The sequence below is a fragment of the Carassius carassius genome, chromosome 20 (assembly GCF_963082965.1).
Source record: "Carassius carassius chromosome 20, fCarCar2.1, whole genome shotgun sequence".
Lineage (NCBI taxonomy): Eukaryota > Metazoa > Chordata > Actinopteri > Cypriniformes > Cyprinidae > Carassius > Carassius carassius.
In genome coordinates, this window is record NC_081774.1 from 13,626,444 (window position 1) to 13,644,395 (window position 17,952).

At 36.3% G+C, this 17,952-nt stretch overlaps 2 protein-coding genes and 1 long non-coding RNA gene across 3 annotated transcripts; 1 reads left to right on the plus strand and 2 right to left on the minus strand.

Moving 5' to 3' along the window:
- Window positions 1-61: 61 nt before the first annotated feature.
- Window positions 62-7,753, plus strand: e2f5 (E2F transcription factor 5). Its single transcript, XM_059501727.1, has 8 exons — window positions 62-429; window positions 1,711-1,820; window positions 2,585-2,746; window positions 3,786-3,894; window positions 4,050-4,335; window positions 5,751-5,885; window positions 6,003-6,041; window positions 7,186-7,753. Exons 1-8 carry the CDS (start codon window positions 289-291, stop codon window positions 7,293-7,295), a joined length of 1,092 nt encoding a protein of 363 aa, XP_059357710.1. The 5' UTR covers window positions 62-288; the 3' UTR covers window positions 7,296-7,753.
- A 3,351-nt stretch (window positions 7,754-11,104) lies between these two features.
- On the minus strand, window positions 11,105-13,319 carry ackr4a (atypical chemokine receptor 4a). Its single transcript, XM_059500883.1, has 2 exons — window positions 13,221-13,319; window positions 11,105-12,279 (listed from the first exon to the last, which is right to left on the minus strand). Exons 1-2 carry the CDS (start codon window positions 13,308-13,310, stop codon window positions 11,167-11,169), a joined length of 1,203 nt encoding a protein of 400 aa, XP_059356866.1. The 5' UTR covers window positions 13,311-13,319; the 3' UTR covers window positions 11,105-11,166.
- A 799-nt stretch (window positions 13,320-14,118) lies between these two features.
- LOC132095793 (uncharacterized) lies at window positions 14,119-14,923 on the minus strand. Its single transcript, XR_009422505.1, has 3 exons — window positions 14,700-14,923; window positions 14,503-14,593; window positions 14,119-14,418 (listed from the first exon to the last, which is right to left on the minus strand). It is a non-coding gene; the product is annotated as an uncharacterized LOC132095793 (long non-coding RNA).
- Window positions 14,924-17,952: the final 3,029 nt, after the last annotated feature.

Genomic DNA, 17,952 nt, shown 5'->3' on the forward strand with positions numbered 1-17,952 from the left:
AATTGTAAATCTCAAAGCTTCAATTGTATGTAGCTCTGTTCGAAGTCGAACGCTCAAGCAGAGACGTTGTCATAGTAACGGTAATCCAACGTCATTTCCTCTCATTTAAAAACCCTCGAGCCATCAGTAGAAGTGTAGCCTGAGGTAAAAAAAAAAAAAAAAAGTGCAAGTAATGATTGTTGCTCCCCCTCACCAAACAAACCTGAGGTCGACCTCCATCCATCTGAATGAGAAAAAAGGTGGAGTTTTTGAATTTACATCCCTGAGAACTCCGGGCGTTTGGATGGTATGGCTGAGTCGAACAGCGCGAGTTCTCCTCACACGACACCGAACGGGTCCAGTCGCCATGAGAAGAGTTTGGGTCTCCTCACGGTCAAGTTCGTTACTCTGCTTCAAGAGGCCAAAGACGGAGTGCTCGATCTCAAAGTGGTAGGTTAAAATACATTTACAAGTGGCGGAATGAATGAACTTTGGCAGGTTGTTCTGTGAGGACTGAGGTCTGTCAGGAGTTACACAAAGAAACAGTTCTTACCTGAGTGGACTTTCGCTGTCTAGTGAGGCTTATTACATATATCGTATTACATATATACAGCAATACGTGTCTGGCTCGTTGTTAATTAAAAGTGTTAATGGACGAACAGAAATGACGGGATTTTGAGCAGAAACCCATGGGCTTCTCTCACGGCAGGTGTTTGTTACCTGACGCTTGAAGCAGCAGAGACGCACTATGGATGAGAACTCATTGGAGACATAGTTCAGTCTAATCACCTACTATTTTCCGTTCATGTGGAGCAAAAAAGGGCATTAAACTCTAAAGAATTTTTTTTTTTTTTTTTTAATATATATATGTATCTTTTTGCAAATGGCGCTTCCAGCTATAGTTTTAAACGAGAAGTTTGAAATATTTATATTAACCCTGTATATTTATTGTTAGTGTGTAGTTATTCATAGACTTGTATTTTCCACACATCAAATAAAATTATATATATATATATATATATATATATTTCATGCAGTAATACTACTACCATTAAATTCAAAATACATTTTATTTGTTTGTATACAGAAATGCTGTAAATTACTAAAAATAATAATACAAAATATACTTTGGGCTCTCCTAATTTAAGGAATTTTTTCATTTCTTTTGTAATGTGGTAGTTACTACTACTGAATGCAAAATACATTTTATGTAAAAACTGAGAAAATTTGACTTTATAATGAGGTAGATTGTAAGGAAACAGTGTTGCATCATCATCATTAAGTAATTCAGTTAGTTATTAATGATTTTTTTGTGATTTTTAAAGATTATTCATGTTTTGTATTTAACTTTTTCAGTTATTTAAAAAAATATTTGAAGATATGTGCCTCTGGTTTAAAAACAACATGGGACACCAAGTTGGAATGTGCCGCATTTAATTTACTTTCCATTATATTCCCATCAGCTGTCATACAAGGACAAATAATAGAGATATTATGTGAATTTCAGTACATTAGGTCAGTGTGACCGGTGCAAACACACCTGTCCATGTTTATCATCATGGCACACTTACTCACGATAAACTCTTCTGATAATTTACAAGAGCTACTAAGTTATCTAAACCCATTATCAATCTGTATATCAAACCAAGCTATTTTTTGGTCCCCTAAATAGTCAGTTCCTCTTATCTGATTGGATGGTCTCAGAAAATAATATTGCGATTATTTTCATAGGCTGCAGACAGTTTGGCAGTCAAACAGAAGAGGAGAATCTACGATATCACCAATGTTCTGGAAGGCGTTGGGCTCATCGAAAAGAAGACCAAAAACACCATTCAGTGGAAGTGAGTACAAACATTAGAGAAGTTGTCAATGTGCTATCAAATGTTTCCCTAACATTTTATATGCATATTGTACTGTTGTGTGCATTCTTTGCATGCTTAGTGTTATATGCTGAGTTGTGTCATTCTATAAAGCAGTGTTTCCCAAACTTTTTTTTAGTTGCAGCACCCTTTGGAAATGTTAACAAATTTGTAGCACTCTACAAAATTTTATTTTGTCACAATACTTGAATTTCTAATTTTGTTGCAGCAGCACAAGTTTGGTTTCAAACTTTGAATTTAATAAATTACAAATAAGCAGACAGTAATAAGAACAAATAAACAAATTACTAATGAGATCACAAATAAACATATATAAATAAATAGCTTTTTAGTTTTTCAGGTAGGTCTAACAGTATAGAGCTATTAAGAGATTTAGCTTTTTTTTTTTAAACCAATTATCTATATAATGTTTAGTCCTAGAAAGCTATTATTGTCAGACCACGTGAACTTAACATGGCGGTTGAATAAATTTTATATGAATAGAGCGCATAGAGCGGGATTATACGCAGAGCCTCACACCACGTGAAAGTGAAACCTGTGTGGTGAACTTATTTTCGGCAGCCAGAATTCGGTGCATGTATAATTATTGGCGACATCTGAAATGGATATTACATAATAAATGCTTTTTTGAACATTTTAGCAATTTAAGAATATTAAAAAAATATTTTTTACACTGCACCCTGGTTGGGAAACACTGCTCTAAAGCCTTTGCTTGTCTTAATTAGAGGGGAGAGTTCAGGCTGCCAGTCTCAGGAAGTTCTTGAGCAGGTAGAACTTCTCAAGGCAAATATTGCTGATCTGGAGATTCAAGAGAGAGAACTGGACATGCAGAAAGTGTGTCTGCAACAAAGCATCAAACACCTGAATGAAGACTCCTCCAGCTGCAGATATCCTTATGCACAGTGGAGCAGCCAGAAAAAGTCATTTTTTTTTTAGTCTTGTCTGATATTTTTAATTTTTTGGTTGGTTCCCCTGGTAATTAACAGTTCCAGAAAAATGCCATTGTCAAAGGAGTGCACCTAATTACATGCTGAGTGCTATAACCTGTCCTTCTTTGACTGTGGGGTGTTATTGTTGGGTGTTTCAGTGGCCCCAGTCCAGTTTTTCCAGTCTGTAGTCTATTGTGGGTTCATACTAGAGTTTCCTAAGCCTCACCCCACCAGATATTCCTCTTCGGATTAAGTGGTTTATGCAAAGTTCAGCCTTTTATCTCAGAATTTATGATGTCATGAAACAGAGCCTCTTAAACATGAACATGGTGATGGAAAAAATTTGATTTTGATGAAAAATTATATAGCAGTCCTTTGCCTTCTCTGAAAAAAATATTGCCTTCCCTTGAGAAAATACGTGTCTGTTTGATAGAACACAACAGCATTGAAATAATAATAAAAAAGTTTTCTCAGATTTTGCTTTCAGTTGCAAACATTCCTGGGAGAACACAAAAGCAATGAATTAAATTTTTTCATCATCTCATGTTGTGATGCTTTTGCATTCTCTCTCCCAAGAAAAAAAGCATTCACCTGAGAAACTGTGCTTGCGATCGCAAAACCACTGAAAAATGTTTTTTCCTCTCACCTCGTATTTTGTCAATCCTCAGTTTGTTTTTGCAAATTAATGCATGTTGCTCAGGAGAATGCAAAAGCACCATCTCATATTTTAATGATTTTGCTTGCTCTTGAAATATTGTGTTCCCCTGATAAATGTTGGGTTTGCTTGCATTTGCTTGCAGTACCCATGATACAGAGACAACATTACATGAGGTGGGAGAAAAAAAAAACATATATATATATATATGTTTTTTTTTCTCCCACCTCATGTAATGTTGTCTCTGTATCATGGGTACATTTCTATATGTGAAAAAATATACAAAAAGGATTAAAGATAGATTGCCTTATCATTTGGTACATGTTCCTTAGCATTGTGTACATACAGCTACGTGACACATGAGGACATATGTGATGCATTCAGTGGGGATACTCTTTTAGCTGTCATGGCACCATCAGGAACACAACTTGAGGTCCCAGTGCCTGAGATGGTACGTAACACCAACCTTGAGCTTATTCACCATTTATCCTTGAGAATAATTTGAGTTAATTTTACATCTATGTATATATTTTTAAGTGTTAATTTGCTTTTGTTTGCATTTTTTGGCTGTTTATAGTCTCCATGCCTTTTTTGTTGTTGATTCAGGGCCAAAATGGTCAGAAAAAGTACCAAGTGAACTTGCGAAGTCACTCGGCTCCCATCCAGGTGATGCTGATAAACCGAGAGACGAGCTGCTCCAAGCCTGTGGTTGTCCGTGTCCCACCTGTAGATGACATTTCTGCCATGCCGACTCCTCCTAATACTCCAGCAGGGGTGCAGAGGTTCCCCATTTCTTCAGCAGAGCTCTGTGACCTAAAGCGTGGGCCGCTCAAAAGCCCCACTGCTGAGCACCAACTCACACAGTCCTCCACGTCCCCCGACGAGCACATGGGTACTACTTTTATTCAATCATGCCCCTGTTCCTTAATGTGTGATTAACATTTGTATCATCAGTCATTATTCTCTCTGCATATTAAAATAGGATAGGAGAAAATTAAATGATTCATCAATGAAAAAATTACATACATCAACCTTATATTACACTTATATACAGTTGGAAATAATTAGCAATACTTCTTTTTAAAGGTGTTTGCCACCATTTGTCTTTAATACAGCTTCCAACCTTAGAACTGATTCATACGACACTCTTTGGTAGATGCTGGCTTTGTGAAACTCTCTGTGGTGGTTTTTTTTTTGTTTGTTTTTTTTTGTGTAGAGACTTGAATTTTGTGGTTTGCTGTCACTTTGTAGCAGTAGTTCTGTGTTTTGGACATGTGCTTTTAGTGTTTGATGGTCCCTATCAGTCACTTTTGCTTTTCCACCACTATTCTTCACTGCTGAAGTCTTGCTTTGTTTTGTGTACACAGTCAAAATGGCAAAGACTGATGTTCTTAAAATACAAAAATAACTGGCCCATTAAGTTTACAGATGCTTCTAGTACACAGGCTTCCATGATTTGTGGTTTTTGGAAGTCTGAAAAATCACCCATTTCACAGAGCACTTGTACTAAACTGCTGAACACAACTAATACTACTCTGATTTACAAACTAGAGAATACAGATGAAAAGATAAATAAAAAAATAATTTGTGGAGGCTAGTGAAAAACAAACATTGTGTATATATTAACTCCTATAATAATGGGTGTTCACATTATTTTGTCCAACCACTCTATTTGTGATTATACATCCATGTACATCATCAGTTCTCAGTTCCAGTCCTCGCGGCCCCCTGCTCTGCACATTTTGTATGTCTCTTATGGCTTCAGAAGTTTGTTCTATTCGAACATAAGTGCCCTGCGAAGTGGACATCACAGGATATTTTGCCATGATTCCAGTTCGAAGTGAATGTATATGTTCCATTTTAAGTGCATTGAAGTGTGTGAGACGTGAATTTAAATAGTATTTATTTACAGACGTATATAATGTCACACTTGTCCTTGTGTGAAGACGTTGCACAGCGCAAATCCGTGAATGAATGTTGTAAGTGAAGTGAGGTAAACTTCAACAGATTTCTCCTGCTCAGGGAGTCGGGAGCAGTGAACACTGTATAGAGACCATGTCAATGGAAACACGGTTCATACACGGAGCTCACTTCTAACAAGGCGCTTATCTGAATCAGGTGTGTTAACAAAGAGAGACATAACAAATGTGCAGAGCTGGGGGTCGCGAGAACCGCTGATATACACTACTGTTCAAAAAAAGTAATACCGATCCCAAACATTTCAGCTGCTGTGCATCTGAGATTTTATACAGCATTTGAATATGACTGATTTTATTTATATATTTCTCTTCTTCTCTCTTTTTAAAGAATGCAATTCTGAGTCCCCTGTCAGTCAGTGTTTGTTGATGCAGGGGTCACTAGGTGGTCCTGAAGAACAGCAGAGGGAGATGGGGGGTCAGGATCTGCAGTCCATGTTTGAAGAAACGAGAGATGAGAGAGAAGGTGAAACGGATTCCATTATAACAATATATGATTTTTCCAAAGCAGTTATTAAAAAAAGGGTTATATTTTGTATTTTCAAGAACAAAATTTACACTTGCCTTTTTCTTCTTCCTCCAGGAGTTTCTAACCTCATTGATGAACTGATGTCTTCAGATGGTAAGTTCTTAAAAAATGTTATCCAGTCATTTATTTGCGTCAATGCTGGCTGACCTTCTGCACAGCCCCCTTATGGTCACGCAGAACAGCCTCTTTTGGTTATATGTGACCAAAACCAGTCTTAAGTCACTGGCGTATTGTTTTAGCAATAGTCAAAAAAACATTGTAGGGGTCAAAATTATAAATTTTTCTTTTATGACAAAAATCATTAGGATATTAAGTAAAGCTCATGTTCCATGAAGATATTTTGTAAATTTTCTACTGTAAATATATCAAAACTTAATTTTTGTTTAGTAATATGCCTTGCTAAGAATTAATTTGGACAAATTCAAAGGCAGTTTTCTCAGAATTTAGATTTTTTTTTTGCACCCTCAGATTCCAGATTTCAAAATAGTTGTATCTCGGCCAAATATTGTCTGATCCTAAAGCAATGGAAAGCTTATTTATTCGTATAAATCTCAGTTTCGAAAAATTGACACTTAAGACTGGTTTTGTGGTCCAGGGCCACATATTTGTTCTGACAGTTCACTGCCGTCCTTATCAATTAATCATACAGCTAGCAGTGCAAATAAATCTTTTTAATGTCCTGACCAGAGGAGGATGGGTTACAGCAGCTGAGTGATGGTTCCTCTCAAGGTTTTGTTCTCCTATGCATGCCAGTTTTTCCTCAACATTTTTGCCTTTGGCTTGATGGTTTATGGCATTGATGTACATTATGCAACCTTGTTATGAGTTTAAGTTGTGAAGGGTATAAAAATAAAATTGGAAATCAAATGTTTTTTTAAAGATCACCAAAAGATTTAGTAAGCATATCTATTAGTTTTGCTTTCTGTTCAAAGAATTCTAAAACAATGTAGTATTTCAGTGCTGATTCGATTAGGAGGGGGGCCTTGGAGTGAAAAAAGGCAGAGATTATTTACAAGCTATGAAAATGTATTTTTTTTGTTTTGAAAATTTAATTTACTGGAACACATAAATGCAGCCTTGATGAGCATAAGAGCTTCAAAAACGTCTTTTTGACCCCCCAAATTTCTGGTTTAATAGTACTGTATATCTCTGTTGATTTATCTGTTTGTTTAGTTAGTTAGTCCATGTGTATTGGATAGACTCCAATCTGCACTCTTTGTGTGTTTGACCCCGGTAGTTTTCCCCCTGTTAAGACTTTCACCCAACCCTGGTGTGGATTACAATTTCAACCTTGATGACAACGAGGGAGTCTGTGACCTTTTTGATGTGCAGATTCTTAATTATTAAAGCATGATTCATGCCACACCAGTCCACACTTGCTTTCATAGGACAAAATGAGGTAATGAGCCCCCCCCACACACACTGCCAACGGCTGCATTCCTGCCTCAGCGCCTGCTCCTTGAACCTTGGCTTGCACTCAGTTTCACATTCATTTACATTTCATCCTTCGCTTGGGTTCTTAAAACCTTAGTGTTGTCCTCTCTTCCCTCAACTGTGACTGTTTCAGAGAAACAGACAGGAAAGATAAACCCCTCCCACCTGTACTTTAGACACCTGTGTGTGTGTGTTGTCTTTCTGTTTGATACAGTTATTAGTTTGCTTTCAGTGTTGTGACTTCGCTCATTGTTCCTAATGAGTGATGGTGTAATTCAATGGGGTGAATGGAGGGCAGTTGAATGTAATCTGAGGAATTAAAACCACCCAAACATGACACACACTATGTTTTGGTTGTACACTTGTTGGAACATGTGCCTCTTTGTTCATTATTCTTGTCCTTTCTGTGCCATCCTGTCTTATTATTCACAATACGTTATAAACGGTTCAGACTTTTTATCTTATCACATTGTAAGATGGAGCTCTACAATTTGACATGAAAATGTATAATATAATTTAACAGCACATACACACACTTTAATTTGAATGGCTTAATTGTGTGTCAAACTATTTAATAACAACACTAACTATTTGTATGTTGGTTGTTTGGAAGTCCATTGATAGAAACACTGCCAACTGTGTATATTTATATTGAGTTATTGTTTGTCTTCATTCCTGACTGCCATGTTGGAATATCACTATGCTGTTCACCTTGTTGTGAAAAGCTAAATTGTTTTTATTGTTTGTGTAGAGGCAATCCTACCTAATTTAAAAAGTGAAAGAATATAATTTGAACTGTAGCATTTTTGATTTAGAGGACAGAAAGATGTTAAACTGCCTTGGATGATCGTTGTTTGTACATTCCACAAGATGTGCCTTAAGTAGGTTTTTTCTATTACTGTAAGTTACTTTATTTTCTCTGTATAGGTTTTCTAATTAAAAAAAGCAATCTTTTAGTTCTGTTGCACTTTTTAAACAAAGTTTTATATATATAAAAAAACACTTGCTATTGCTCAAGTATTGTAATTTTTTGTTGTTGTTTTTTTTTTTGGTGTGGAATCTAGTCTTGGAGAAGAAACCTATTTGTTTGTAACACTTCAATATATCACATATAAAGCATTCTTTTGGGATGTGTCACAATGTCTCCATTTCATGAAGTTGCTCAAGGCCTCTGTTTATTATCAGTCTACAGCAGTAGTTTGTCTTGTTTATGTAAATGTCTGCTCCCCTCTGATCAGTCTTTTTAGCACAGGGTTAAAAAAAGTGTTCAATTTAGAAATAGTCTTGTCTCTAAAGGCCATTGTACTTTATAAGTATTAATTACCTCTATATGAATATGTACAGTCAAAGGTTCGGTCACAACTAGGCCTACTTTATTTTACACATTTTAGAATTAATAAAAATAAAAATATATGTATATGCAACATGTCTTTTCAAAACTCTTCTTTTAAAAACTACTAGTCAAATCATACTTGCTTTTAAATGCATATTCTTTGTTAAAGTCTTAAAATGCAGCATCTTTTGAGAAATAAAACATCAAGGCTTCTATGAGCATAGTGAAAGGTCCGATGGACTTCATTCGGAATGTTTGGATTTTGCAGCTGGTGTTGGTGTTCATACAAGTGTTATGTCACCCCTGTGACCCATAGCAGTTTGCCAAGACTGCTGCTCTGGTTCTTAAATTCTTCAGAACATATTTGAACATCTTGAAATGATACAGTACATTGAAGAATAAACTGCGTGGAACCAATTAAAACTGAAAATGTGCACAATGTATGTGATAAACTAAAAGCTTGTGTCAGTGAACATGATATTCTTCTGCATAGAGGAACATTCTTTTATGATGATGCTAGCTCCATAGAGAATTGGCCTCATCGTTTAGTCATGAAGTCTTATGATGAAAAATCACTTTTAAAAAAAATAAAATGTTTTGGGGATGAAGTTTAATGTAATCTAATTACATTTTATTTAAACCCTGAGTTTCCAAGTTAGAAGTGTGCTGAATAAAAGCAGCTGAAATCAGCCTTGCCTGGCCGGTTTAGAGGGCTTGGGACCACCAAACGAGCTAAGACCAGGCAACCAACATAGGCTGGTTTTACCTGTTTTTTTTCTTTTTCTTTCTTTTTTCTCCAGCAGACAGTGAGAAAACATGTTGAAATGGATGCAGAATCTTTATTGATGGTTTTATTTTTGTCATGTACGTTAAAACTATAAAAAATTGCAACAAAAAATATGACAGTATGTCTATATATGTTTGCCTAATATGTTTGATCGATTTAGCCTTCTCAAATCATCACGACTTGCCTAAAATAAAATCTATATATAAAACAGTTCAGGCATATCACGATGTTAGTTTAAATGTTTAACCAAATGTGCGCTGTTAGACGCATATCCAAGAGAGGAAGCTGAAGCCCGCTCTGCAGGACATGGAGATGCCAGTGTGATCTCTTGCATTTTTTTCTAACAGTGGAAACAACTTAAAATACATAGTCATTTTTGCTCATAAAGGTAAGAGTAATACATTGTTCTAAACTGTAAAGGGTTTTATTTGTGTGCACTCACAATATCAATGAAACGTTGTGCTTTTATAAAATAAAGAAAACAGATGCTTTCAGTCTTGAACAGGAGCACTTCACAAACTCAAGGAATTGCCTCACAGACATGATAGAAATAGAAAGCTTTAAATTACTAGGCTACTTTAAAACAAAATAATTAAAATTGAAAATAGAACGTTTTTTCATTGTGTAATCTGTGCATTTTTCTCTAAAGGCACATCCAATGAGAAAATGGCGAATAATGTTTTTTTTTTCATCACCATAATTGATGGCTGTCTAAAATATAAAAATAAGCAAAAGCCTAAAACAGGCCCCATTATAATTTGCGTTTTATTTTATAATTCTATAGACTACAATAAAAAAAAAAGAACAAAAATTATAATGACATAGCCTAAATGGAAAACCTTTCTTATAACAGTATAACTGCTTTCTGAATTCTATGTTGCTCTATTGTGAACACCTTAAAAAAAGGATTTGCTGCAATGCAATTTTGTCTGATATGTGAATTAAATTATTATTTATTAGCCCTTTTTTTTAAATCCATGCAGCAAATGCTTTAAAAACAGCTTTAAAAATTACTTAATTGCATTCCAGTAGCTTTTAAAGTACTTTTCATTATAAATTTATAGGTAGCTTGAATGTAAAATATTGTCATGATTTCATTGTATTGCCATTTGTAAAATAGCTAATAAATTAATTGTTTTTAGACTAACCTGATCTCATGAAAGTGCGAATAGCACGATTTTCTGCTTCTATTTGGTGTAATATTTATATGCAGAAATTAATTTGGCATGTAAAAGACTGATAAATTCATAATTAATGGCATCTCTGGTTCAGTCGACAGAAATGCTGCCTATAATATCTGCTGAAATGTATACGGGGCAAATCAGCACAGTGCATATGGCTGTACACCTGCAGGCACCACTGTTGCCATTTTGTCTTGATTCGAAGTTTAAGCGTAAAGAAGGACTTGAATTCATCATCAGTCTGCTAGTAGTCAGGCGCCACTTGCATATCTCTCTTATCACTCCGCGGACTTGTTCTTTTTCCGTTCATTTCATAAAAACCAAAGATTATAGAAAAGGGACAACTATCGACATTTTGCATGTCAGCTTTTACTTGAGTTAGAATTGTACTCCTCTTGTAAAAAGTACAGCCTTATGGGGGGGGGGGGTTAAAGCTCCACAGGCAGGTGGATCTACTCTACCCTAACATCTACTCTAGTTTGCTCAGATGGAAAAAGTGCTGGTCTCTTGGGACTGTGAATGAGAATTCAAGGAGATATCCACTTCTTGTTGCTCTCTCACATGTGCCATCCTCCTACCCCTGTCTCCAAAGGCTTTGGCACACTTCAATACATGCTGTCTGAAGGAGGAACCGATGAAAGTGTACAGAACAGGATTTAGACAGCAGTGTGTCAGTGCCAGACTCTCAGTGACCTGAGTAGCTCTGTCCAGCTCTTTACTAACCCCACAGTGAGTCACAAAGGTGTATATGATGTCCATTGCCCGGCAGAACTTGACCACGTTGTAGGGCAGCTGTGTGACCACAAAGACTCCCACCATCACCAGCAGCACACGAATGGACCTCCACTTCCTCCATCTCCTCTCTTGAGGGAGCTTCAGTAGGGCTCGGCCTACGCAGGTGTAGCAGAACAACATAACTAATAAAGGTAGCAAGAAGCCTATTATGACCTCCACCACTTCCAAACTAGCTTTAGCCTTGAGAGCCATGTCCGATGGATACATTGCGATGCAGCTTTTTTTATGAGGAAGCTCTCTGACTGTTGAAAACACCAAATCAGGGATGCCGAGAAAAAACGCCATGGTCCAGACCACCAAACAGAGTTTTTTACAATGCTTCTTTTGAAAAGCACGCGTAATGCCTGTGCTTCTGGCTCCTGGTGTCAAAGCCAAGTACTGATCCATGCTGATGTGGGCCAGCAGCATCATGCTACAGGTGAAATTAATGGTGTAGAGGGCAGATACGAGTTTACAGACGGTGACCCCGAGTTCCCAGCCGTGGATGGCATCGGCAGCCCAGAAGGGTAAGGTTAGGAGCAGCAACAGGTCTGCCACAGCCAGGTGCAGTATAAATGTGTCAGTCATCGTTTTCAGTTGCTTGCAGTATGCATACACAGCCACAACTAGAGCGTTGCCTGCTAAACCGATCACTAGAGATAACACAAAAACAGCTGGGAGGAAGATCCTCATGAAGGAGCGCACGTCACCCTTCTCACAGATGGTTTGATAGTCATCGTAGCTGAAGTTGGAGCTGTTGTTTTCGTACTCAAGGTAGTCATAAAAGTGTTCCTCTGAGGTCTCCATTCTTCTTCTTAAGTTCTGAAAAGAAAAACAATGGTTTGTTTGAAAGCTTTTAGATTTTATATGCAAAGAGACATGCATTCTCGGATTAACAGATAAGGAGTTTATCCATTTTCTTCCAAAAAAGCAGAGAGAAAGCAGATGGCTACCAGACAGTATGTTTATTGCCACAGGCGTATAACAGCACTTTCATTCCAAACATTCCAAACATTCCCGCTTTTATCAAATGGCCTTTTGTATGCATGCATAAAATCACAGATAAACCGAAAGTAGAGATGCATTTCAGTTAAACATCGTAAATCCTTTCCAGATTTCCTGTGTAATCCGACATTTTCTTAAATGCAGATTTCATGCAGATGAAAAGTATTATTATTGTTACTAATTCTGGCATATTTACATAGTGTATATTTATAGAGCAATGTTTATGAATGTGCATGGTCCCTTTAAATAAACCAATAAATAAATAAACAAGTAATAAACTTTAACGTTTCTCTTTAAACACTCCCTCTTCCAGAGAAGTGCAGTGTTTTTTTTTTTCTTCAGATAAATAAAAAGTCACATGGATGCATTTCCATTATTTTTTTATACATTTAAATTTAAGCAGTCATTCCAGCAAAAATGTTTTGACTAATCAGACATATAATCATACTATAAATTATTCAAAGACTATAAATGAGTGTTATTTAAGTCATGCTTGATGATAATAATTACAAAGTAATTTGGAACATTATATATAATGTTAATCAGTTAAAAAACAAACTATAATAGCAGATACTCACATTTTAGTACAGTTCATGGCACTGTTTCTTAATGTTCAAATTAGACGTAATTGCATGAGTATTGTTGAAGACTTATCTCCCAAACAGTGTGCAAATTCACCAGCTAACATCTGGATCATATTAAACTTTTAACAAAAAAGAAATAATCTTTTAAAACTGATAAAGCAATGCTTTTCTTACCTTGAAAGACTCAGGGTTTTGCCTGAAGGCAGAGTAGAGTGTTTCTGTCTGCTCTTCTTGTGAGAACAGAGTCTGTTTACTGTGACTCATGCCTGCAGAGCTTTGCTCCCACACCTAAACATAATGTGACTCTATCTGTTTCTTATATGTGGTTCCAGCAGCTGTCCACAAAAATACTATTAAAGTCGTTTTTAAAAGATTAACAGAGAGCGCATCACATAAATGCAATGCTCAGCCATAACATATTTGACGTGAAGTTTCTTTTTGTCTTATTTAAAATAATTTGTGAACACACTTTATTTTATTTAAAACTGGATTTATTGTATTTCATTTTATATTTAGCCTAATTGTATTGAATTTTCTGGCTTACTGGCTTTTAGAAAACAGTGCTGTTGACTGTAACACCTGCACTACTTACATTGTACATAGCTGTGTAAGTGCAAATTGTTGCTTTTGCATGGTTGCTTGGTTGCCTTTTGGGGCTCAGAGTGAAGGCGATGTTATTACTCACTGGCCTTGTGTGATCTCATTAAAAAAAAAAATTCTTCTTTTTTTCTTTTTACAGAACATTATAGATTCTTAAACAACAATGTGAATGGTACAGGCAATAGTTTTTTGTTATTATCAAGGATTATGCAGATTAGGAAGAAGGGGTGTTGCTTTTTTATTTACTTTGGACTGTCAAAGTGTTTTCACAAATTCCTGCCACAAAAAATATTTCCTGGCACATTTAACTGGCAGAACTCCTCAAATACAAAAGAGGAATGATAGACTAGTTATGCAGTTTATATCCCACAGAATCGGTCAACACACATAGACTCTTTATGCTTGACAGTAAAAACTTTATAGAAAAGCCATTCGTCATCTACAGTGTTTTCCACACAATAAAAGAGCGACATTTTTAACACAAATGCTTTATTGTAATTAAGAGATGAAGATAAACAGATCTCAAACATTTCTTCTTAACAGAAGCCAAGCTGGTTTGAGTGCTTATCTCTTGGGTAAATATTGCCCCCTAGTGATGCGAATAAGAATTACACACGGGGGAGAATTGAGTAAATACATTTTATTTTCCAGATTATTACTTAGCCAAAATATACTTGGAGAAGAAAAGCTATAGAAATATAAATGATTATCATAAGCATAACATGAGCCTGAAACACTCTTTATGAAACATGGTGATATATTCCTTTTTTTCCTGATCCAGGGGGAACCTGCAAGGAGAGAACCCACAATAATGTCTGTTTAGTTCCATTTTTTTTCCTTCATATTATGTAAATACGTTGCAACATGTTACCTGGGAAGGAGCCTTGAGTGCATATAATGCTTTAACTTTTTCATTCTGTATCCATCTTGTCAGTCAGCTGGGCCTGCTTTAATTGAGGTAGGCAAGGCAAGTCAGTCTATTTCTTAAATACAGAATTACTATTAATATGTTTAAATGGCACTCTGACAGGCTGATCAGAGGATAGTGAGTACCGTTGTAACTTCAACTCTTGCTACCATGCTCAGACCTCCAGAAAACCTTTTCCATGGTATATCATTTTTTTGTCTCTTGGTGCGGTGATAGATGTCCTGAAAAAAACAATTGATCAGTTCAGTGTAAAGCAACTCAATATATTTTTAGAATATAAAAATCATGACTCGTGAAGCATGTGTTGATAATGGTCCAAAACTCAACATTTTTCTCCATTTACAGTAAATATAGCCTTTACTTTATTTAATGAACTGACAGAGGACAGTAAATACCTGTGGTACTGCAATGTCTCCTAAAGGACTGAAAACTCCTGGACGTTTTCTTTGAGACTTGGATAAAAAAAAAAAAGATTGAAAACATTACATTTCCGGTGACACATTTTACATGGCTATCTCTGCATTGTAGAACAATTATGAAGCAAAGCTGCAGATTATATTTTTGGCAGATGAAATCTTTGTGTAGTTATTTGTGACAAGCAGGACCACAGGCATTTTAATGGTTATCAAAGAGAAACCTTAGTTATGTCTTGATTATCATCCAAACCCTGTAGGGGGTTTATACAATTTTGTTAAAGCTGCAGCTGGAAAAATCATCTCAGAAGATTGCGCAAAGGCACACATGACGTCATTAGATGTGTACTTACAACAGCTACTGTGTTTGCTGGATTTTTCTTCTCTGTGGAGACCGTCTGTTGTTTTACTCTGTACATCTTGCAAAAGGATTGTTAAAAGATAAATGGCTCAAAGTAAGCAAAATTCACACAAACATATAAACATTTAAAAATCATACATAGATATTTTTTTTCTGTTTAAGCACCATTAGCCCCTTTCATAATATCTGCAGAATGGTATCAGTAATGCTTGGACGTGCTGTGTATACCGCTGAAATGATCTCAGATAACACACGAATCCATTCACAGAAACTCTTGTTTATCATTACCTCAGTCAAAACATTTCAAGTGCTTAATAATGACAGTATTTAAGGCAAAATTACTAATGGAATTAGGTTACAAAGCCATTCATGCAGTCTATCCCTTTGCAAAAGTCATAAACTATATTTAGGGAGATTCATGCCTCAAGAAATATGCCCCTTAAATGTCCCTCTCACCCCAGTGTGATTGACCTCATTAGAAGCATGTCCACCAAAGTCATCACTCACCTCCATCTGATAAAGACCTGGCTCTTCAAAATATGGGGGGAGTAATTCTTTGCTCGTTTCTGTCTCTTCTCCATGAAGACTGAAGATAAGCAGGCTGAGACACAGCAGCCCTAGGCACACATTCCACTTCATCCTGCTGCTTTCTGCAGTCCAAGTGCACTTCATCTCTGCTTTATACTCACATTTAATCACTACCAGATGTCCAAAAAAAGGGGCAGTAACACAAATGCCCTGATAAAAACATTTTGAAACACACTTGCAAGTTTGAACAAGAATGCTGCTTAGATACAGTATATAATGAATTACTGACTTTAATACTGGGACACATGAGGATTAATCATGACTGATCTGTATGGCCGAGGGACAGAGTCTCATAAGGCACTTATTATTGTGTTTTTCCATTCAACTTTCGGTTTTGCTATTGATTTAAATCTCTGCTTGCAGGAAAACAGATGATAGCTATTGCGTAATAACATTTTTTTTTCAATGAAAACAAGTGAAAATTGATCTTGAAAAATGTATCTTTCTCTATGAGTACTGAGAAAGAGGCAGAGTAAAGAAAACTCAAGGTACTTTGGCCTACTCTGTTTCAAACCAGTTGACTAGATCAAGATGTGGCTAAGCTTAAGTCAAAAAAAAACAACGAACTTTAAAGTGTAAATTTGCAGATCAGTGACACTGATAGCACTGGTAGGACAAGAGAAAATATGCTTAAAAAAAGATAACAGATAACATTATTGCAATGATGGGCCACAAGGTGTTAAGTGTCACGAAGGGGATTCAAGAAACACGGAGAGATCCAAATGCAGGTATGCGGTTTATTTAGGGGCAATCCAAAAGGGGTAAACAGTCCAGGCAGGGTCAAAACCAGAATATCCAAACAACATGAAAACAGACAATAACACACGGCAAGGGCAAGACTACGGAAAGCATGAAACATACACAAGGACTCCGTGACACAGACTCAGACAGACCGGGTATAAATACACAAAAGGATGATGGGGAAACAGGAGACAGGTGGGGAACAATCAATTACCTAAACAAGGAGGAAGGTGACCAAATAAGGAGACAGGAAGTGATAAGGTGACAGACACCGTGAGAAAGGAGGACATCTAGTGGAAACCCAGGGACACAACCCAGACACTGTGACAGTTAAGTGTGTGTGGAACTGCATTAGTTTTGTGGATTAAACAACATAATCAAACTAAGACCAAAAAAAACAAGGCTGGTTTAAACTGGTTTTCCTTGTGAAGATGGATTTTAATCTGTGTTTTACTTATCTGGGTACTCTCTAAATTCGGTATTTTTGTTGGTGGTATCTGCAGGATAACAACTTGTTGAGATGCTGAGAGAAAAAAAAAATGATCTAAGAAGGCAGCAAAGAATGCAAAATGGCAAAGTAGTATTTCACAGACAAAACAATTGAACTTTTGTTTTGTGAATCCTTTCCCTAATTTGACCAGCCTTTTAAAAATCAGTTGTAAATCTCTCATTATAAAATTTTACCAGATAATTTTGGATTTAGTTTTTTAGTTTTTTTTTTTTTAATCAGAACTCAATAGGGTTAAATATGCTAATATAAACCATGCAACAATGTAAATATAATATCTATCAATACGTTAAGAAATGCATGTTTTATTTCATAATTTTTCTGTATATTTAAGCCTAAATATTTACAGTGTTTGAATGAATCCAAATCAGTGTTATCTTGTGATTGCATTAAATTGATTGATTTTTTTTTTGTCTAAAACAACAGCAATGTTTAAATCTTACATTCCCTTCACTCTCAGTATGGTGTCAGTGTTCAGCACGTCCAGAAGTGCATGATCAGCTCTGTTGTAGGGCTCTGTGTACCTCAGGTTGGCAGGTCTCGTGGTCGAAAATGGTATGAGACCACAGCAGGTACACGAGCTCCGTTCCGAGCGTTTCTCTTCAGATATTATTGATTTTATTTTGTCAAACTTGTTAAAAGGTTATCTTTGAACAGTCCCAAAAGACACGGAAAGTTGACCTTATTGATATGAAGCGGTCTGCGGACATTCATAATGTGTTTGTCTGCAAATCTTGACAGCTTGGCAGTCGCTGGTCGAAAAGAGC